Source organism: Pleuronectes platessa, chromosome 14, assembly GCF_947347685.1.
Source record: "Pleuronectes platessa chromosome 14, fPlePla1.1, whole genome shotgun sequence".
Classification (NCBI taxonomy): domain Eukaryota; kingdom Metazoa; phylum Chordata; class Actinopteri; order Pleuronectiformes; family Pleuronectidae; genus Pleuronectes; species Pleuronectes platessa.
Genome location: NC_070639.1, coordinates 4,889,284 through 4,910,992, shown reverse-complemented (window position 1 = coordinate 4,910,992; position 21,709 = coordinate 4,889,284). Strand labels below are relative to the sequence as shown.

General features: G+C 38.8%; 2 protein-coding genes across 6 annotated transcripts; one reads left to right on the top strand and one right to left on the bottom strand.

Annotated features, from left to right (window-relative positions):
• Nucleotides 1-1,527: 1,527 nt before the first annotated feature.
• On the top strand, nt 1,528-10,356 carry LOC128455809 (interleukin-1 receptor type 2). 2 transcript variants are annotated; one of them, XM_053439692.1, is made up of 10 exons: nt 1,528-1,737; nt 3,160-3,259; nt 4,376-4,634; nt 5,373-5,547; nt 6,301-6,478; nt 7,249-7,347; nt 7,470-7,526; nt 7,609-7,744; nt 7,863-8,008; nt 8,089-10,356. In XM_053439692.1, exons 2-10 carry the CDS (start codon nt 3,175-3,177, stop codon nt 8,232-8,234), a joined length of 1,281 nt encoding a protein of 426 aa, XP_053295667.1. In that variant the 5' UTR covers nt 1,528-1,737; nt 3,160-3,174; the 3' UTR covers nt 8,235-10,356. The 2 variants fall into 2 exon arrangements, with proteins under 2 accessions (XP_053295667.1, XP_053295665.1); XM_053439690.1 differs by having other exon boundaries at nt 1,533-1,737; nt 4,373-4,634.
• A 383-nt stretch (nt 10,357-10,739) lies between these two features.
• Nucleotides 10,740-21,608, bottom strand: il1rl1 (interleukin 1 receptor-like 1). 4 transcript variants are annotated; one of them, XM_053439684.1, is made up of 15 exons: nt 21,186-21,608; nt 20,844-21,024; nt 19,886-19,976; nt 19,052-19,134; nt 17,705-17,768; nt 17,328-17,577; nt 16,421-16,610; nt 16,174-16,324; nt 15,981-16,046; nt 15,667-15,793; nt 14,348-14,496; nt 14,082-14,219; nt 13,647-13,811; nt 12,075-12,220; nt 10,740-11,574 (listed from the first exon to the last, which is right to left on the bottom strand). In XM_053439684.1, the coding sequence occupies exons 4-15, from the start codon at nt 19,088-19,090 to the stop codon at nt 11,326-11,328; spliced, it is 1,734 nt and encodes a 577-aa protein (XP_053295659.1). In that variant the 5' UTR covers nt 19,091-19,134; nt 19,886-19,976; nt 20,844-21,024; nt 21,186-21,608; the 3' UTR covers nt 10,740-11,325. The 4 variants fall into 4 exon arrangements, with proteins under 4 accessions (XP_053295659.1, XP_053295658.1, XP_053295660.1 ...); XM_053439683.1 differs by having other exon boundaries at nt 20,844-21,608; XM_053439685.1 differs by lacking the exons at nt 20,844-21,024; nt 21,186-21,608 and having other exon boundaries at nt 19,886-20,818.
• Between the last annotated feature and the right edge of the window lie 101 nt (nt 21,609-21,709).

The following is a 21,709-nucleotide window of genomic DNA, read 5'->3' as shown; positions in this document are numbered from 1 at the left end:
TCATAATTTATTATTTACTTTGTTTTGAGAAAATGTCATTTCCATCAAAATGTGTGAGGTTCACATGAAAAGAAAACACTGCTTTGGTCCGGGACCAAAAGTTAAGCTAATTATTTTGGTTGTTCTTGTTCAAAAAGAGAAGATATAAAAAGCCTTTTCATAGTTAACACTGCGCCTAATGGCTACAGATAAGTAGCCCCAGTAAAGGATTAAATTGATTAACAGGTAATTGTTATTATCGATCCCAAATCCTTTCTTCCAGAATCAAGGGATTCTTATACAACAGGACCTTCTGCTCCTGTTGGTGTGAATAAATATGAGGCTCAATAAATATGAGGCTCAAACAAAAAGCATGAAAGGTCTTGCTTGAATATTTGATATAATTGACGCTGAAGCAGATTCTGCCTGAGGAAGGCCGACACTGAACCATCCCCGTGTAAACAAATCTTTTAAAAACGCCTTTGTTGTAAATGTGTGAGTCACTGTTCTGTCATTACTCTGCACAGAAACTACTTTTTTTAAACTACGGTATCTACCACTGTGCAATCTCATGTGCATGACTCAGTTTGACATATTTATCCTCAATGGGCTTGGTCCAATATGATCTCACAGGTGACTCGAGGATTCTGACGTGATGCAAGCTGTTTGGAGGCAAGGCTGTCATGGAAACTAACCCATAACCGAAATAGTTATTATTTGATTCACAAACAGATGGAGTTGATAATAAATGTAATACCGTTCTCAGGACCTGGTGTCTCCTTCCACTATAAACTTTAACCTTTTATTGTGCAAACTTTTTGGGGGGGCTCTGATCCTACTGAGTATTTTAATAAACTCTGGTTGAAAAACTTAAAAAAGGGGTGCCAGAGCTCAAACTTTCAAAAGTCTGGATCTGGAAGCAGAGATTCACTGTGTTGCATCACCTGAAAGTTGACTGGACTGGTTTCTACCTCACTGCAGTATCGAACGCCACCTGATGAATTTGCGCACACGCACGTCCTGGCCTTACAAGAAAGATTAGGGAGTTTCAAATGTTTCATTATTGTATGGTTGGCGTGTAATTACTAATCATGATGTATTAATGCTGAAGAAACAACACAGAAGCTGTCAAGACGTCCCTGAGCTGTGAGACTGCTCTATTTACGCCACTATCCATGGCTGAACAATAGTAGAGCAATAGTACAATAGTAATAAATAGATTTAACAGAAATATCAGAGATGAATATCTTCAAACTCTGCAAAGCTACATGATTAGTGAGAAAAATGTTCCACTGAATATATGGATGCCTGTGTGTGTGTGTGTGTGTGTGTGTTTATGTGTGTGTGTGTTTGTGTGTTGTGTTGCATGTGTGTGTGTGTGTGTGTTTGTGTGGTCTTGTGCTAAAACAAACATGGAGATGACCACCACTGATGCAAGAGACTGCTGATGTCAGAGAAACAGCAGCAACAGATGTAAACATACAACCCTAAGGGAGTACCTGTAGATGGGATTTGGGTAGCGTGTGTGTGCGTGTGTGTGTGTTTGTGTGTGTGTGTCAGCAGACATCAGTGGTGAGCTGTACAGGACACTGCGTTACATTGGGAAACCTGTGAAATTTCCATCTGAGAGGGGTGGGAACCTAGAAAAGGGAGCGCAGGTTCCCCCTGAGGCAACAGGAGACGACCACATGCTGCTCCACTCCACGCTCTAATCACATCTGCCTGACCTCCCACTGCCTGGGCCGCTCGCTATACACCGTGAGTACACTGAAACATACTGTAGGCAACATCGTGTGTACATGTATATGTATATGTATATGGTAAAATATTTGTGCAAAAATATGTTTTTATCGATCTGTGTACATATACATTATATATATGCAAACATATACATCACACTATACATATTTACATACAATTACATATCACATCATACCATTTTTAGTTTTTACTCCTTTTTTACTGTATTCATTTACAAAACATTGAGATTCATTCGATAATATTAATATGATCCATGTAATAGCTTTTCACAAAGTGATTTAACATTATGCACACACACAAACACACACACACACACACACACACACACACACACACACACAGACACACACAGATACCTAATCCATTGTTATTCATGTGTGGATATTAATTTACAGCAATAGCACTCCCTCTGATTTTATGAATAGAATTGCCCTCTGACGACACACTGAGACAAAGCTTTTATTGGGGAATTCTTCACTCGTCGTTTGTGTGTTTCTGTGTGTGTGTGTGTGTGTGTGTGTGTTTGTGTGTGTGTATGGGTGTGTGTGTGTGTCAGCTGATCCTGCAATAATAGGCAAGGAAACAGAAGCGGAAGTGAAAATTGGCCTGTTTCCATGGAAATTATGATTTAAGTCTGTTGCAGAAATTCTCTGCAAGGACATATGAGAGTTCCCTAAAGAAACTCAACTAAAACTCAGAACAGAATAGAATCCAATACAATACAACAGAGTAGAAATTAAATTTGTGTGATAGAATCTAATGCTCATAAATAGAAAATATATAGTTAATTTTAATATTATCTCCACACAGAGGCCCTGACATCTTTTGTTATCTATTAAATTAAGTTGTGTTAATAATAAACAGTACATGGTATAAGTATATACTACTACATGTACTACTACTACTACTACTAATAATAATAATAATAATAACAATAATAATAATAATAATAATAATAACAACAATAAACTTCCTTTATATAGCACTTTTTAGAAGCAGAGTTTACAAAAAACTATATAGTTTATCATAATTCACCAATAGTATACAATACTAAATTGAGAATCCTTTTTGGATTAAATGTAATTCTAATTACATTTTGCTGACCTCTGATGGAAGTGGCCTTTAACCGTTTAATGTGACTCACTATATCCGTAGCTGTTTGTAATCCACTGTGGTTAAATTTAGTGTTTGAGAGTCAGATGACAACTTTCGTGATGTCACAATTTTTACGTGTTACAAAGAGTCGGAACAAAGATAAACGTCAAGGAAACTTTTAACTGCTCGAGGTAACAACATCAACAAAATCCCAGATTTGAGTTTTTCAAACTGTGTTGTATTAAAACCCAATTATCTGTTCACAGAGACGTTTCAGTAATCAGACATCACCTCACATTCTTGTGGTTGGGTCTTTTCTTTCAGATTTCTGTGCTCATCATGGTCCTCTGGGCTCTGATGTTTGCTTTGGTCATCGGTGAATATGTGTCTGGAAAACCTTGGTTACCGCCTCTGACCATGAATGGTGAGAATACTGTTAATATAATATAATAATGTATTTGATAACTTGTTCACAGTGAAAGTCAGTGTCACATGACAATGTGAGGGGTCTTTGTGGCATTCAGAAAAAAACCTGAACAAATTTAAACTCTGTGCTTTTAGATAGAATCTCAGGCTCCATTCACTATATGTTTATGAGATAAGTCTTTGTATTAGAGCCTGATCGATATATTGACTGCAGATAATATCAGCTGATACGAGTCTTTCATAGGCATAGTTGATCTTCTTAATGTACGCTCCATATATTTGGTTCTATTTTCTTTTTATTTATTGTTATTTATAATCAATAAATAATATGTTACACTCTAACCATAAACCTTTTAGTTAATAACTAAAAATTCAAAGAAAACACAAATCGAACAGAATATATAGAACTCAAACTATGAAAACAAACCTTACGAATAGGTACAGACAAAGAAAACTCAACCAACAGGAGGCCTTTTCAAATCTACACCTTACAGCGTTCTGAACACCTAACACCACATACTCTTGATTTGACTGCTTTTTTTACTTATTTGTCTTTTACAACCCGCTATTTGTTACTTTTACCTGTTTGGAGCAAATTTGTTTTGCAAGCCATTGTTAGTTTTATTTTCTCCTGGTTTTTGAAAGCAGTTTTCTTTCAGTCTGATAAATAAGACCCCATCTGCTTAATTTTTATTTGTCTATATCCTCCCTGGACCAAGTGTCCAAGATTCCTAAAGGCAAGACACATTAAAGACCAGTACATAAGAAAGACTTATGCTGAAAAATGTCAGAGTTTAGGTTTGATGAGACCATTCCATGATAATAAAGGTGTTTGTCTCAGGCTTACCTCATAAATAAAAAAGCAGCAGCCCTTGTCTTTGAAAGGGGGAAGATTCCGAACAAAATTTTTCTTCAAGCTTGAGTTAAAGCTCCATGTCGATTTGTCCTGGTGAAGACAGCAATGGCATTACATATTATCAGGCTGCTGTTGTTATTTCAGAACCAGACTGGTCAATATCTGATATTTTAGGAATTAACCAATATCAACTTGATCTTTTATCATAATAATCTGTTATTCTATCTGCTATAATAAAGTTTTTTGTTTCCCCAGCAGACGGCTGCTACCTGGTGACTTCAGAGGTGAACGTATTCAGGGTGGAGGGTGAACCTATCATCATCTCCTTCCCGATCTTCAAGAGCGTCCTCAGAGCCCTAAACATCGCCCCCCCAAAAGCAAGGTTCCTCATCACCAAGGACAATGAGACAGGAGGCGTGGCCTATGACAGCAACGGGCGTGTCCAGCAGCGTGAGAAGCAGCTGTGGCTCCTCCCAGCTCAGGCTTCAGACTCAGGGGAATATATCTGCACTTACAGGTGAAGAGCATTTTCCACTGTACTGGCATTTTGTATGTGCTCGACTCAACAGTATTTGGAAATGGTGCGTAAGCATGCAATATATGTACTAAAGATTTAAAGGCCTACAGTCGTTTATATAATTTCTCTGGAAGTTTAACATATACTACTATACTACTTTTTATAACTGATTGCTGATACAGTATATTACAGACAGAAATGTCCTTTTTTTTGTCCCTGTGAATTTTTTAGAAGGCCGTGCCTTTTCTCTTGTCTCAATCCAGAGAGAAGTTATGGTCAGAGTCGACTAAGAACAAATATATGAGCAGAATCATATTAAAGAAACTTGACAGACCGATGCAAAGTTTCACGGTGAAAAATTAACTCGAATTTTTCTAAATCAGGAGCCACAATTTACACATTTCAAGGCAAATTATATGTCCAACATCCACAAACAGTCCCTGATTCAGTAATGTGAATATTTAAGTATTTTTCTTTTAGCTTTATTGCTTTGAGCAAAACCCCACATTACTGAAGGGTTAGGGTTTATATTTTTTAAATTGTTTATAGTTCAAAAACTTTGTGTTATTCAATAAAACTCTTCACACAAATAACACTAACACGACAGGGGTACTTCAGTGGCCAATCATATTTCAGCTGGGATCAGTGCCCCCCTGGCCCCCTGCCCCTGGACCCGCCCCTGCTACAACCCCTTGATACCTCTAGCTTAAAATTGTTCTCCTCACTTTTGTCCCCCAGGAATGACACCTACTGTATCACTGGGAATATCACGCTAGAAGTGTTCGAGTCCAGCTCTGTGGACATGGAGAAAGTGTCTTATCAGATTTCAGCCATGGTGGGAGAGAGGCTGACGTTCAGATGCCCGTCGCTGAGTGACTTCAACAGTACAGACAGACTGATAGAGTGGTACAAGGTGAGAGGACAAATACCTATTAACAACAATGATATATTAATATTAATAATAATAATAATAATAATAATAATAATAATATAACAAACAGTTAAATAACTAGTTGATAAGTTACTGAGATGTAATTGGTTAAATTATTTTTAATTTCAGAAAATTATGAAATCTAAAGGTTTAAATCTGTTTTAAAAGACTGAGACTCTTGTATTTGATTGAAGAGATGAAATACTTTAAGATGAAGATTTTTGGTGGCACTAACATTTGTCCAGTCAAGCCAATTTGATAATTCAGTCCAGAACCATGCATTTTGTTCAGTGAGTCTTAGTATGTTGAGTGATTGTAAATGTATAATATTTGGACTGGTTCAAGTATGACTGGGCAATAAGCTCAAAATGATATCACGTTAAAAAAATGAAGTGTCAGTCGATATTAATTAAATAAAATAATTTGATAAATAATAGTAAAGCATACCATAGATTTATAATGATGCCTGTAGTCGGACACTAAGACGAGAGTTATTTCTGGTATCTGCCAATCAAGGCCTACAGAAGTCATATAGAAGTTATTAAACTGTCAAGGTGTTTGTTAACACAAACTCATCTACCAGTGGAGCACACCAAACATCTTCATATCTTATACTTTCAAAAAGACAGTGCTTCAAAAGGCCCGAGAACACATTAAACCCTCAACTGTTTCACTACTGGTGCCTTGCTCTTTCCCTGTGAGTGACGTGTCCTGTGACCTGGGATTTTCTAACAGGAAAACAGCTCCACTGCTTTTCAGTCAGGCAGAGCGGGCTCCCTCCGCCGGGACAGTGCTAACCTGAGGATCCCTGCAGTGAGCTGCTCACATGCAGGGGTGTACACCTGTCAGCTCCGAGTGCTCATCGACCAGCAGCAGTACAAAGTCAGCAGGGTCATCCTGCTTAACGTGGAAGGTAGGGTACGGGATGTTACAACATTCACCACTTGTCTAAACCATTTCTACTGCAGATTGGAAAATACACCTATAAATGAGCATTGGCATTGTTAAACAATATGCATTATTGATATCAAGTGTAGCCGTGCATATTTGCATGCAGCTCCTTATGAAGGCTGCTGCTGCAGACAAAAAAATGTTGCAGCCACATGTTCTGCAAATAAGTACCCAATCCTATTTTCTAACTGTGTACGTATGTTTACATAAAGAAAGTGAATTGCTCCTATGTATATATAAATATACATATACATTTATTAATGATGCCAGTTTACCTTTTCAAACGTCAGCATACATACGGTGAGATAAAATAATCCTTTATTTGTCCAACTCTATGTTTGCTGTGTTAAAGGATGAAAAACACAGAAATCACAGATAAATTTGTCAATGTTGTAAATAAGGAAAAATGCAATATAGACATGAGGAGATATACAAAGTATTATATACAATATATACAATGTGAGCAGAATATATACAGTGTAAAACAAGATTCCTCATATAACAAATGGAAATTAGTAATTTTGGAAAAAGAAAATGAGTTGCACAAATCTATAAACCTGAGTGAGATATATTAGTGTAATTAGTAGCATGCTCTGTCCTCTAGTGGCCTAAAGGGGGCAACACACTAACGTACCACACAACTCAAACTCACACTAGATCCAATAACTCTACAAGCACAGCATAATTTATTATCATGACTAATTCTAGATTTGTGTGTCTGTGGGATTTTAGGTGTGCCAGGACCAGAACCACAGATCAGTACCACTGCACCTGATGTCTCTGTGACCTCTGTCCCTGGGAGAAACAGCAGCAGCTACAGCACTGATCAAGGTGAGTTTTAATGAGCTTTTATTTTGGTGGGGAACAATTAGATCAATGCTACTGCTCCCAGATTATTGATGTCCTCTCTTTTAACTTCCATCCTGATGTCTGAATGTGTCTTTATGTTTTAGCTTCACCACCTGTGATTGTTTCGCCGTTGAACGGGAGTATTTTTGAAAGTCCACATGGTGAGAAATGTTTAATATTCAAAATGCATAAAATCAGATTCAACAAAGTCTTACACATCAACTCACCTCTGACCTCCTTCAGGCTCAGGACTGGAGATGTCCTGCAAAGTGCTCACCAGATGTCACCAGGCAGACTCCACTGAGGTCAAATGGCTCGTCAATGGCCAATCAGTGGAGTCATCGTACCTGGATGTGCGGGCGCTGCAGGGGGGAAGAAGGTCAGTGTTTGTTTGTGTGCACAACATATTATATATATATATATATATATATATATATATATACAATATGTTAAAAAAATATATACTCTTATACTCTTTTCTGTCTTAATGTCTCCAGGGTAACCAAGGTGACAGAAGGCTGCCAGATTGAGTTGAGGCTCGCTGTCGTGTCGGTAACGGAAGAAGATGTCGGGACGGAGCTGAAGTGTGTCACTCAGAACCAAGCAGGAAGACAGGAAGTAGTGGCCCAGCTTCATCTGGAGGGTAAGTTGTTTCCTGTACTTTACTGTACTGTATATAAATACCCTGCAGTATATAATTTACCTTCGTCTCCCTCTTTGCAGACTCCACATTCACATGGCTGGTGGTCGCTGCAGTGGCTGTGTCCTGCTTCCTCTGTGTGGTTTCTGTTTTCCTTTACGTCCTCTTCAAACCCAATAGGGAAAGGAAACTGGATTACTTTCTGGCTCGACAGAACAGCACCTTCTAACTCAACAAACATCTCTTTGTATGCTACATAGATTAAGTCTGTCATGCATTTGGGTTCATGTGATGTTATGCATTTTTTTACCGACTCTCTTTCTTACAGGGATTTAATGTTATCAAATCAGAAGCTTTATTCAGTGACTACAAGCTGTCCTCTATTACCCCATCCTCATCTGAGGACTTAGAGACACTTTATGTTCTCGTGTGGCAGGTACATGCATTTGGTTGCTGGTGCAAGTTTTCTGTCGTGCATCTACAGTGCCTTGCATAAGTATTCACCCCCCTTGGACTTTTTCCCATTATGTACTGTTACTAACTGGAATTCAAATAGACTTAAATAAACTTTTTCCCGTTTGATCAACAAAACATGCATAGTACTTTGGAGGTGCAAAATAAATTTTATTGTGACACAAACAATAATGAGAACAAAAAAGTTGACATCTGTTGGGTGCATAAGTATTCACCCCCCTGTGTCAATACTTGGTAGAACCCCCTTTCGCTGCAATTACAGCTGCAAGTCTTTTGGGGTATGTCTCTACCAGCTTTGCACATCTAGAGATGGAAAGGTTTGTCCATTCTTCTTGGCAAAAAAGATGAAGCTCAGTCAGATTGGATGGAGACCGTCTGTGAACCGCAATCTTCAAGTCTTGCCATAGATTCTCTATTGGATTGAGGTCTGGGCTTTGACTGGGCCATTTTAAGACATTAACATTCTTTAATCCAAACCATTCCTTTGTAGCTCTGGCTGTATGTTTAGGGTCATTGTCCTGCTGGAAGATGAACCTCCGCCCCAGTCTCAAGTCTTTTGCAGACTGCATAAGATTTTCTTCAAGGATTTCCCTGTATTTGGCTCCATCCATCTTTCCCTCTATTCTGACCAGTTTCCCTGTACCTGCTGAAGAGAAGCATCCCCACAGCATGATGCTACCACCACCATGTTTCACTGTTGGGATGGTGTGCTCAGGGTGATGGGCAGTGTTGGGTTTTCGCCACACATAGCGTTTTGCATTGAGGCCAAAAAGTTCAATTTTGGTCTCATCTGACCAGAGCACCTTCTTCCACATGTTTGCTGTGTCTCCCACATGGCTTCTGGCAAACTCAGAACGGGATTTTTTATGGATCCCTTTCAACAATGGCTTTCTTCTTGCCACTCTTCCATAAAGGCCAGATTTGTGGAGTAGACGACTAATAGTTGTCCTGTGGACAGATTCTCCCACCTCAGCTGTGGATCTCTGCAACTCCTCCAGAGTAACCATGGGCCTCCTGGTTGCTTCTCTGATTAATTTTCTCCTTGTCCGACTCTTCAGTTTGGGTGGACGGCCTCCTCTTGGTAGGTTTGCGGTTGTGCCATATTCTTTCCATTTTCTTATGATGGATTTTATGGTGCTCAGAGAGATGTTCAAAGCTCTGGATATTTTTTTATAACCTAACCCTGCTTCATATTTCTCCACAACTTTATCCCTGACCTGTTTGGTGAGCTCCTTGGTCTTCATGATGCTGTTTGTTCAGTAATGATCTCCAACAAACTCTGAGTCCGTCACAGAACAGGTGTATTTATACTGAGATTAAATTGCAGACAGGTGGACCCTATTTACTAATTATGTGACTTGCAAATGTGACTTGTGAATGCAATTGGTCGCACCAGATCTTTGTTAGGGGTTTCACAGTAAAGGGGGTGAATACATATGCACTCAACACTTTTCAGATTTTTATTTGTAAATAATTGTGAAATCCATGTAATATTTCCCCCCACTTCCAAATGATGCACTATTTTGTGTTGGTCCATTACATAAACTCACGATGAAATAAATTTTAATCTGTGGTTATACCATGACAAAATGTAGAAAAGTCCAAAGGGGGTGAATACTTATGCAAGGCACTGTATCTTGTTGGTGCGATAGGAAAATCTTGGTGGAATGAAAACAGAATAATAGGCAGATATTCTGATATGTGGTCAAATTCTGTGAGGGCTGCAACATATGCATGTACATGTTAATGACACTGAAGATAAAGTTACTTTATTTGTTTATTTTGTGATTTTAACACTCCGACAGGAATACACATTCAGGGCAACTTTGTAAGACACTCTCACAGACTGTAAATAAAAATAGACAATGTGTCTCTAATTTGTGTGTGTTGTGTTTTCTCTTCCTCAAACTGTACAAAAGTAAAGCCAACACATCCTGAACAGGGTCACTGCCATCTCACAGTGGTGATAAAATGGAGCTGCAGCACGAAGTTCGTGCTGATATACTAATATCATATATAATATCTGATATAATGCCATGTTTCTATAGCATCAAACAACTTATTAAAATAGAACTTATGAGAAACACAAGCACAACATACAGTGTGATAAAAACTACCTAAAATGACAGAAACCATATTTGTAAAATAAAAATAAAAATGAATGTGTGCTTCTGTATCTTTTTATCAAGCGCATACAATATCACTCATACATGACATATTTTAAGGAATTCAATGCTGAGGTAAATAACTGCAACAACAGTTAAAAATCAAGAAATATTTATTAAAAGGTCAAAAGGTCAATCCAACAGTATAAGAAAACCCTATAAAAATTATTTATCATTTAAAAAAAATACTCTATATTAATATTATATTTATCTAACCAAAACAAATGGTCATGTTAACAAGAAAAAAAGGACAAAGCACAAGAAACTATTACTTGACTATGAAATAAAATAATTTGTGGTATTCAAAACATATAAAAGTATTTTCTTACAACTTCTCACCCTTTTTCTTTAGAATAATAACATTGTACAGAACTACATACTCTGTATTTAAACACACCATATTGGTTTAATACTTGAACAATAAGGAATGGATATGAATGTGTAGCCTCTGTAAGATGCTGCCCCTAGGACATTCACAACTTTTTACGATAAAAGTTCAAAACAAAACAGTAAAGGACTCAGACTACCTGGGCAACTTCAAGTCATTAGGAGAGAGCAGTGAATATCACAAAATTCCCCAAAAAAGCATGATAAACACAAACAGCAGCACATTGATGAGTCTCCTAAAATAAAAAGTGAGCAGTGAGATCCTGTAAAAACACCAGACAACTCTTCTTTATCTCAAATAAGAGCAGACTGTGGACACCTCTTAGCAGGTGTGGCCGGCATCAGGTATCGAACTCTCTTCCAGAAGCGTGAGTTACGCGCAGCAGCATTACGCGAAACATCTGGCCACCTGATGGGGGCGCTTTTTCGAATCAAATGCTGCAGGCCAATGGGGAGGTGTGTGTATCCCTGTGGCCCAGTGTCTCCCAGCTGGATCAGAATCACACTCATCTCCCTCTGCACCAGAGCATGGTGGAGCCCAACCTGGAAAATCACAGATGGCCTTTATTTGAATTGTCTATACTTACAGGGTGATACAAGTTCAGATAGAGAAATCAAAGATAATGTTTGGCAAAGTAGCACAAAAGACAAGAAGCTAATATCAATATTTTCTTTCGTCTTAATCTTCAAAAATATACCATTTTACCATCTCATGTCAAGTTATAAAACTGCTCTATAAGGATTCAAAATTGATGGATTTTAAAATGACAAATTGTAATATTTATGTTTTTTATTTAATAATCATCTCTAGATAATTGTAAATATTATTTTCAAACAATATTTACTCTTGGTCACAACTTTAGGCAAATATCAGAAAAAAGACCCTCAAACCTCAGTGAATCCACTTCATCAGAAACATTGAAAAGAAACACAAGTAACATAAATAAACCGAAAAGCAGACATAGCATATGCTAATATATAACAAATATTATATATCATTATTGTCCTGATGGTTTTACTCTGAATTTCTCAGACTCGTATACCTGCCAGTCAAACCCTCCTATCACTGAATCACAGAGCGAGTCGGGATGTTGATCAGTCATTTCACAGCCTGATCCTGAACCTGGGGTGAGGATCACCATCAGTCTCCTGCTCTGCTTCATGTTGTTCTCCACCAGCTCCATGTGGTCTAAGACATCACAAAAACAATGTAATGTAATGCAGAGATATGAAAAGTGCTTCCTTATGATTATAGCACAAAAAAATAAAAAATAAACACAATGTCATAAAAAACCTTTAAAGACAACCTTGTGTATTTGTGTTTCAAATTTAGCTTTAGGTTTTTAGGAGCCTCTGGACCACTTCAATGAGTCCCATGGGAGAAGTTCTGACCAAAAAAGATGAAAGGGTGAAAGAGTCTTGACCCAAATCTCTGTCTCCTGTGAAAAACTCCCAATCATTCAATCAATCATTCGATTTATAAATCAATCAAATCAAATCAATTGTACTTTATTGTCCCCAAAGAGAATGTTTTTCTTGGGCCAATGTGCTACAGCAGCTGCAAAACAATACATTGTGCAACAAACAAACAGGAACTGCCGACAAGGACATATCATGTCCTTGTGAGACTTACTTCACCCTCACTGGATAATTATAATATGCACACCTGCACTTCTTTTCTTAGACCGTCGCACTGTTCGGACTGTTTGTATTGTTTTGTTTTGCTTTGTTTTGTTTTGTTATGTTTGTTTTTGTGATGTGTATTCTGTGTAAGCACCTGAGAGCCACTTTACCGAGTCAAATTCCCTGTTTGTGCAAACTTACTTGGCCAATAAACCTGATTCTGATTCTGATGTAAGACCCAAAACCACAATGCAGAATAAAAGTGAGTTAAATATTTCACCTGCTTTAAAATCACTTAAAAACATAAAGCCCTAAAGTATATAACACATGAAAGATAAAAAAAACTAAAACTGGGAATAAAACCTAAAAACTGGGAATAAAACCTAAAAACATAAAGTGTTATAATGCGCCTGACAGAGTGCAAAGTTTATTGCAAAACATTTTTGTCATGTCACTATTTTCACCTGGATTCACATGGACACAATGTTTTTTTTTAGTTTAGCACATTTTAATAGTTTCAATTTTCACTGGTCAAAGCAAAAAGAGAAGAGAGGAAGACATGTGAAGAGAGAGGAGGGAGAAACTGATACTATTCTTGACTTTAAATTGCTTCACTATTATTATGGCATCTCTTGAATGGGCCAATAACTATGTATCCTCATATGGTGTTTAGAAGTTGAGTTTGAAGTTGGATCAAAAGAAAATGGCGTTTGAGGTACTTGGAAAACGTTTCCACTCTCAGCCAAGAATCTTCTTCATTTCCGACAGACTAGTTGGAGGATCCAAGGATGGAAGTCAAACATCCGACTTACAGTACATCCAAGTTCAGAAACCAGCAATTCAACTTTGCTTGGATTGCCTGTGAATCATCTGGTGGCCACTTTCTAGTGGTTTTATCCATCATTTCCATCAGATTCTAACAAATTTCATATATTAGTGGCTGTGCATCTAAAACTAAAACACAAACAAAAAATAAGAAATATTATTCATACCTTCTCCAGGTATGTCATCCCTCCCTTGGATGAAGAGTCGATATCCACACTTTTCCTCCAGGACGGAGGGTAGAACCTGTGTGATGAACTGACAGAGTGTGTTCTCTGTGACCTTGTCCATCTTCTGCATCTGGTACACCACGTAAGCGTCGTACATCCTCGCATCTGTTAAATGCAAGGAAATTCACGGAAAAATGGTTTTGTCCAGTTTTGTCTCATTTACTTTCTGCTGAGATCATGCAGCTCGACCACACTTCTGGAGTGAATCAATATTATGTGAGTTATGTGACTTACAAAATGACATCAGTTCTTAAAAGAAAAATAGAGAATGCTAAAAACACCATCTTAAAAAATACTTGGACCTGACGGCAGGTGTGTGAAGTAATGGGTTCCTGCAACAAAATCTATTATTAAACAGAAAATTCCCCTCCTTACCTTTCTCGTGACTTCTCAGGTGGAAGCAGGGTCTGAACAAGAGTGCGAGGTCGACAGCAAAGCACTTCACCAGCACAGCAGCAAACACACACACGAGCAGCACACACACGGCTCTAATGACCAACGAAGTTATTGACGCTGGAAAACAAAGTCCAAGAAAGTAAGTTAAATATGTAAAACTGCACGATGAGTATAGTCAAGGATTAAAATCACCCATTATTTCCATCAGCCAAGAATAAAGTCTTATGATTGGACGACAGACTGACCTCTCCGCTTCAGCGTTAAAGTGGCTGATTTGGCTGTGTAAGAACCTATGCCTCTGCATTTGAATTCAGCCCGAAAATCCTTTGCTGACACTTTTTTAATGGTCAGGATCGCAGTGGTGATGGTGGTCTTTGAAGGCATCTCCATGATTCTGACAGAGGACACAGAGTTTGGCTAATTAAAGATGAGGAAACAACAGAGTGAAGTGGTTCAGGGCAGACATATACACAAAGATTAATTCAAGGTTTTTTTCTATGTGCTCAGAACTTGAAACTTTCTGTTCGGGCTTTGAAATTACGTTTCAGACTTTGGCCTTGTTATTTCCTGAGGATTTAAATTAAAACATTGTTTTGTTCTGTTTATATTATTTGTTTGTTCCTGTATTACTTTAAATGTTCTATGTGTAAGATTTAGTGACATCTAGTGGTGAAGTTGCATGTTGCAGCTGAGGATCCTTCCCTGCCCAACGAAGGGGCATTTCAACTTTCTTGTCGTGTATAACTTCAGAACTAAGGGCGAGATGAGCTGGTCGCTCCAATCGAAAAAACCAGACCATTTAATTTCAGTTCAGCCTCAGTGGTCTGCATTGCCCACGAATGAGGCGGGCCTATTGCTCTACTTAGAGCGGCTGTGGCTGAGGGGTGGAGTGGTCGTCCTCCAACCTGAAGGTCGGCAGTTCGATCCCCAGTCTGACCCATCTGCATGCCGAAGTGTCCTTGGACAAGATGCTGAACCCCGAATGGCCCCCCATATAACAACAAAGTGCTGCGAGTAGATGCACTGTATGAATGGGTGAATGTAAAACTGTACTGTAAAGCGCTTTGAGTGGTCATCAAGACTAGAAAAGCACTATATAAATACAAAACCATTTAACCATTTACTTCGTGTCTTTGTCCCCATTTTGTGTTACCTGTGTTATACCTCAATTGAAAATACATGGATTGAACAATTTGGTTTGCACTACTATAATCCTTTAAATCGTGTGCCTTATAACTGCATACTATGTCGTACTAAGTACTATATTTTGAGTACTTATTATGTTGTATACTTATATGTACTTGTAAAATCTGTTATATGAAACTAATATGTTGAGAATGGGGATAAGAGAGAAACGGCATTTCAATCCCTGTCCTGTACATATGGCAGAATTTATAAATAAAGTGGACTTTTTACTTTTACAAAAACATATTTTTTGCATTGTTTCCACTGTATAATAAAAGTTTTCATATCTGTGAAGACATGTCAGCTGGTGTGTATTTTAACAGTTAACTGACACTCGAACGTTTAATATTCAGTTGTAAGATATTTTAATCAGGCTTACTGTTTGATGGTTTGATTGTATCCGGCCATCTGGTTGACTTGGTTTCCATTAACATACCAGCTAGCTGTACAAACATCTTTAACATTCCTTCCACATTCAACTGTGCAGTTCAACTTGAGCTCCAGGCCTGGGAGAAAGAAAAACAACACATTTTATACATTTATTACCATTGGTAAATATGCACATTTTTTTCCATTATTCAACAATTCAATTCTATCCATTCACAGGCTTCCCACTCAAAGGCAACACTAACATGTTAATAATCAATAATATAAAGGTCAGATAGAGATGGTCATTGAGGGAACTTATCCTACTTTCATCTGCAAACTGCTCCTTGTTTAAAGGAGAGAGGATTTCTACATCAGGGTAAGACTTTGTATCTGTAAGCAAAAAGAAACCACAATGTTTTTCACAGAAACTCGAAAATGTGTGAGACTCAAGCGTGCATTTACACAGCGGATGTACGATGCACAATAGATCAGAAACAGACCAGAAATGCTCTCTCACCTAAAACATATAGCCTCCGTGAGCCTGACGTGTTGTACAGCCTGTCATTGTGCCTCCAGGTACAAATGCAAGTGTAGACGCCCTCATCTTGTTTGCTGGAATTTTGAATCCACATGTTGTCTTTATGGTGACCTTGAAGCAGACTGTAGTCCTGCCGCAGACGGTGGGAATAAAGACTTACTTGAAAAATATGAAAATGAATTTGGAAAAACGTCAGAAGAACTTAAAGGTGTCACTGTAATCACACCTTGTACCAGGTGTAGTTTCCTCCAAACTTGATACATGTTTCTTTGGCACGATCTGGACATTCAACATTCTTGTTCTGGTCGGAGTCCTTGATTTCTCCGTACAGGAGTTTGTGGTTCTCTCGTTCACTCGCTTCAAAGACCTTAACTTCTACAATGTAGTTGTTGCACTCTCCGTTTTGGCGTTCAAGCCTGGAAGAGAAGCAACCCAGATGGTAAAATTATTCCGGTCACAGGTTTTTGTTCATTTTTGCTTAAAATACACCAGTATGTCAAAGTTTGTTCCCCTCTCAGATAGCGTTTTCCTCCTGGTAAATTACATAGGATGGTGTTTGGACTTGGGTTAGGTCATAGTAAAGAACAGTAGTGAAAACAAGTGTTGTGGTGTAAGGCTGAAGGATCTGGTGAAGCACTTGAGTTTTAACCAGGGAAATTTTGCTGGGATTGGTCAGTGGAGAGAGTGTCTTGATGAGTTACCTAAATATCAGAAGCTGACATGAATTTGAAGTTGTGTTCAATGATACAAGTAAGTAAAAGCCTCTAAAGCTGCTTTCAGACATGTACTATCCTCCGGAAAAGACCTTCGGACATTCTCCAGAGGGACTGTATGTGTGAGCGCAAATATCTGAGTGAAAGGTTCCGACATTTCTCCTACCACACTCGCAGTAAGAGGTCAGCAGAATGTCAGGAGGAGCCGATATGAGAACACAGCAGGAGATTGTGTTGATTTCGCTTCTAACACAAGACACTCGCAAAAAACTAAAACTAAAAGAAAAGAGCCATACAAATAGATGACACAGACGAAGATGTCAAGATAACTTTTTTGTTGTGAGCGGAGAATCTCCAGTTCCGTTGTTCTTTTCTAAAGGCCGCCTCCAGAGAAGATCGACCCAAATTCTCTTTTCTTACCGGGCAGTGTAGAGGCCAGAGTCCCCGGGGACAACATTTAAGAAGAATATCGCTCCACCATGGAGATGTATCCTCTCTTTCTCGTCATACGAGATATATTCAATCCTGGAGTTGTTTTTGTACCATTTTAACGTTTGGTTTGATAAGGTGCTCTCAGCCGGAGCTTCATGGACAAAATATAACGCTTCTCCTTCAACCAGGTATATGGTCTCACTATTGACCTCACACTGGAGCTCTGCTGTATCTGACCCTGAAAAAAAAGATGACATAAGACTTCATAAAAACCAAGGGCAATAGGTGTTTAAACAGTGATAATGTGGGTCATATCCATTCATAATGCCAGTTCCTCATCATCATCATCATAATGAAAACACTACCTGAACATTCAAATGTTGACATCACCACAAAGATGAGGATGAGAAGTCGGGATGCATCCATTATCTAAAAGAATAAATCAAAAGTTAAGGTTTTGCATTGGGTTTGATAATTAACGAAGAACATGTTTCATACTGCAGTTACATAGGTGACTTAATAATCAGAGTTATGCGCTGTCTGCAGGAACCTATGCGGTAATTTTCGTTTCCTGAAGCTACCTGCCCTACGGAATGATAAAATCTGTTTCACAATAAGTCTCAGAAACTTCACAGAGAATACTAGAATCAAATTATGCAAGAAATGGCCTCATGCTGCCCTTTTGTTTGACCATTTAAATTGTATTTTCATGTCTGCTTTTGCTTCTTTTTTTCTGTCATTACTTAAAATTAGGCATTGGCAGACAGCAGGAGACCTGATGGTTAGAATGCACACCGGATGCACAAGCCCTGAGCAACAAGTCGCTGCTTCAACTCACAGCTAACCAGCATTTCCCATCTCTCTCCCATACATTTCCTGTCACTCTCGCTATGAAACATGTTGCCTTAAATTCTGTCTGGAGCATTGAAAGGAAAAAGCAGATCATTCCTCTCCGGTGGAATGTCTTAATTTTTCAATGGAGATGATCAGCAGAGCTAATATTTGGCATCTATGGCATTTAAGTTCAGGGGTTGGTAAAACGAAGCAACTTCAATACACCCAGGAAACCTTTTCGTTATCCTGCTTCACTTAACCCAACATCAGACAGAGGCATGGTCTATATCATAGGAAAGGCCCCTGGTCTCTTTACTTGTGAGCTTCAACTAAGCTGAAAAAAGAAAAGATTGGGGAGTGGACATAATGCAGGAGAACACTCCTGTGACAAAAATATGGATATTATTAAACATGGCAGGGAAAAAGTAAATCCTCAAATCCAGTATCCGAAAATTTGAAAAAAAAACTAAAAAGAAGCATTTATATAAACACAAATAACCTATACAACAGCTTAAGACTATAAAAGAAACTATATATTTTTGAACAAGGAGAGTACATTCATCCCTGTGCCACCAAAGTGAATATCTGGGGGTTGAGGCTTTCAGCGTAGCATCGCGTAGTGATCAGTCGGCAGCTCTGCTATCTTTCCACAGATGAACCCACACGTAAAAGGTTATTTCATTTTTAACCAGCAAAATGTCAAAAAAAAGAAGAAAAGTGCTTATCAGATCACCACTGCAGAAAAACATGTTTGAAATTAGTCAGTTACCAAGGACAGGCATGAGGTTATACAAGTTCGTGGTGGAAAAAGGTACGTTCCATCATGTTATCTGCACAGGAGATAAAGGATCTTATCTTTAATACAGCACGTTGCTAACCTCAGCACACTGATGCTTAACAAATTTCCTCTGAGACATCAACAGCAGCCGTCCATCTCTGAAGATGTATTTGCTCTTTTCAACTATAGCAAAGAAAAAAACAGGTGATTTCCCGGGTATAAAAGTGACGAAAATACAGTTTTAGGTTCTTTACAGAAACACTGGTGACAATTAGTGAAATACAGTAGGCGTTGATAAGTGGTTTCTTTACACATCCACCACTCACATCGTGTGATAGTCTATAATTTAATGAGAGATGTGTTGTTTTTCTGGCTCTTAGGTAGTCAGGTGAAATGCAGAGGGTTATCGGCGCATCTTCTCTTCACAGAATTTTATGAGAGTGAAGTTTGTGGGATGTAAATGAGAATTAGCGATCTTTAAAAGGCTAAAAATCTCAGTCGGGCTGCGGAGCTGTTGGATCATTCTAAAAAAGATTGTCACAACAGGCAATTTGACATCACACACCATCATTTCAACCACTCTCTGTATAAAAATACACATAAACACTACTTAGAGGTTACACAATAAACCAAATACCAAGCCCATCTCACACAGTCACAGGGCTGTTATGGCGTCAAGCAATACATCAATCATCACTAAACCACTGACCATGAGGCAAATATTTATAGCAGATTCAGCTGCAAAACAGAGGCATTAATCCTCACACTTCTAAATGATCTAAAATATGTTGAGCATAATTCCATCCTTACAGTTGTAAATTACCGAAGCTTTTTGTTACTCAGGTACCTCGTGAATTGGCACTTTACAGACATTAAATACAAAATTATACAGTTAAGAAATAATCCTGCAACCCTATATGAAACATTTGCTTACCTCATAAAATGCTGGAAGCTGGGGGGGATTCAGCCACTCACCGTCTGTGGTCTTCTCCTCTTAGTGTCTGTGTTTTATGTGATAGCTCTCTCTGAACAGAATGGGTGAGCAGTGTGTGCTACACATGAGAATACGGAAATTGAGACATGCACAAACAAGCACACACGCCCACACACACTTTGCCAAACACACACACCCATGCAATTTTTCCACTGAAGTTCCACTGAAGAGAGCAATATTCTCCTTTCCATCAAAAACATACACCTAGATATTCCATATGATGGACTAACATTAAAACAGTGTGTGATTTGGGACTTTGCAGCTTCAGTATCATTTATTTAAAACATATTTTCGCCATCGAGGAAGTTATTTTTAAACTTATTTTTACTCATACTTATTTTTGTTTGTCTGTTTATTTGTGAGAAAGATAAGGCTAAGACAACTGAGCAACTTTCCACAAAACTTGGACATGAGGTAAGAAGAACACATACAACCTTGGTGCCAAATCAGATCCGGCAGTGGATCCATTTACTTTTAACATTTTCCCAAATAATTCATGGTTGGGGAGAGCGGGTAATGTGGGACCTTTTATACATTTGCTCCCCTCTAGGCGAGCTAAAATGATATATCAGTAAAATTTACACATTTCCCATTAATTCAGAATGCTTTCTAGCAATGGAAATTATCAGAATGTCTTCAGGACAAAGGGCAGTGAAAATATGATCGTTTTTAAAAAAGTGGTCTTGTGTCCCACTTTACCCCGTAGCCGGGGTAAAGTGGTCCACTTACTTTTTCCACTTTAAAACTACAATAACAACACATGTTGTAATAGTTAAAATCCCGACAGCTAGATTGACAACCACTAATATCGGTCTAGTAACAGAATCATGGGGATTGGTCAATTAAGCACATTTATCATTATTATGATTCATGTGATCTCTTGCACACCCTAGCTTACCTGCACATTGTTTCTCTGTCCAATTGACAGGGACAGGGATACTGTTTTTCTCTGCGTATTCAAATGCCAGTTCACGGGTGAGATTTCCTTTGTGAAAGTCACCGAGGACAAGAGTCCGGGTTAGTCCGCTCCACACACAGTATCTGATCGGTGAGCGGCGCTGAGCCTCTTGAGCGTCAGCCTGTGGTGGTATGTAAACACCGACCAGAATGAATGAAGCGAACTCACGGGGGGAGTAAAAGGGTTTGCAGTTGATGACAAAATATTCCAGATCAGGAGAACAGTGTTGTTGAATAACTGTCACATCGTTGCACCACCCAGAGTTAGTGTAAAAGCAGTTACCTCCATCTTTCGTCTTGCCGGAGAGCTCCGTGTTGCGGTCCACTCGGAAAAGTTGGAAGCCAGCGAGCTGCAGCTCAGAGTCTGGTACAGATCCACACAGCCACGTCTCCGTAAAGCACAGAACGGAAGATGATGAGAAGTCTCTGTTTTCACTAACTAGTAGCTTGAGTTCGTCGAGTTTGTTGCACAGTGAGCGCACGTTGGAGAGGAGTATTCCTGGAAGCGGTCTGGGAAGTCCGCGCCGGACCGTTTACCTCTCCTCCACCGCTTCACCGTGTGAACAGAGGTGAGCGCACCTTTGACCAGAATGTCCAAAATTTCGATAGATGAGGAAATGAATGTCGGAAATAAAATATCCGGAGTTATGTCCATGATGTTCATGAGCATCTCTCTGGTGAAAGAGCTCCTGGTTTTTAGGCAAACAACTGAATTAACTAACAAAACAAGACAAAACATCGCGCACCAAAACACCGAGGCAGCCGTCCGCGGTGCTATCTTAGAATCAACATAAGAATATTGGTGTC

Coding starts and splice junctions, on each gene's coding strand:
- il1rl1 (XM_053439683.1), bottom strand. CDS start 19,090: ATGTCTCAGAGGAAATTTGTTAAGCATCAGTGTGCTGAG. Junction 17,769..19,051: donor TTAAGCATCAGTGTGCTGAG/GTTAGCAACGTG, acceptor TTATTCTTTTAG/ATAATGGATGCATCCCGACT. Junction 16,325..16,420: donor GAAACTACACCTGGTACAAG/GTGTGATTACAG, acceptor CGTCTGCGGCAG/GACTACAGTCTGCTTCAAGG.
- LOC128455809 (XM_053439690.1), top strand. CDS start 3,175: ATGGTCCTCTGGGCTCTGATGTTTGCTTTGGTCATCGGTGAATATGTG. Junction 7,348..7,469: donor CAGCTACAGCACTGATCAAG/GTGAGTTTTAAT, acceptor TTTATGTTTTAG/CTTCACCACCTGTGATTGTT. Junction 8,009..8,088: donor GGCCCAGCTTCATCTGGAGG/GTAAGTTGTTTC, acceptor CCCTCTTTGCAG/ACTCCACATTCACATGGCTG.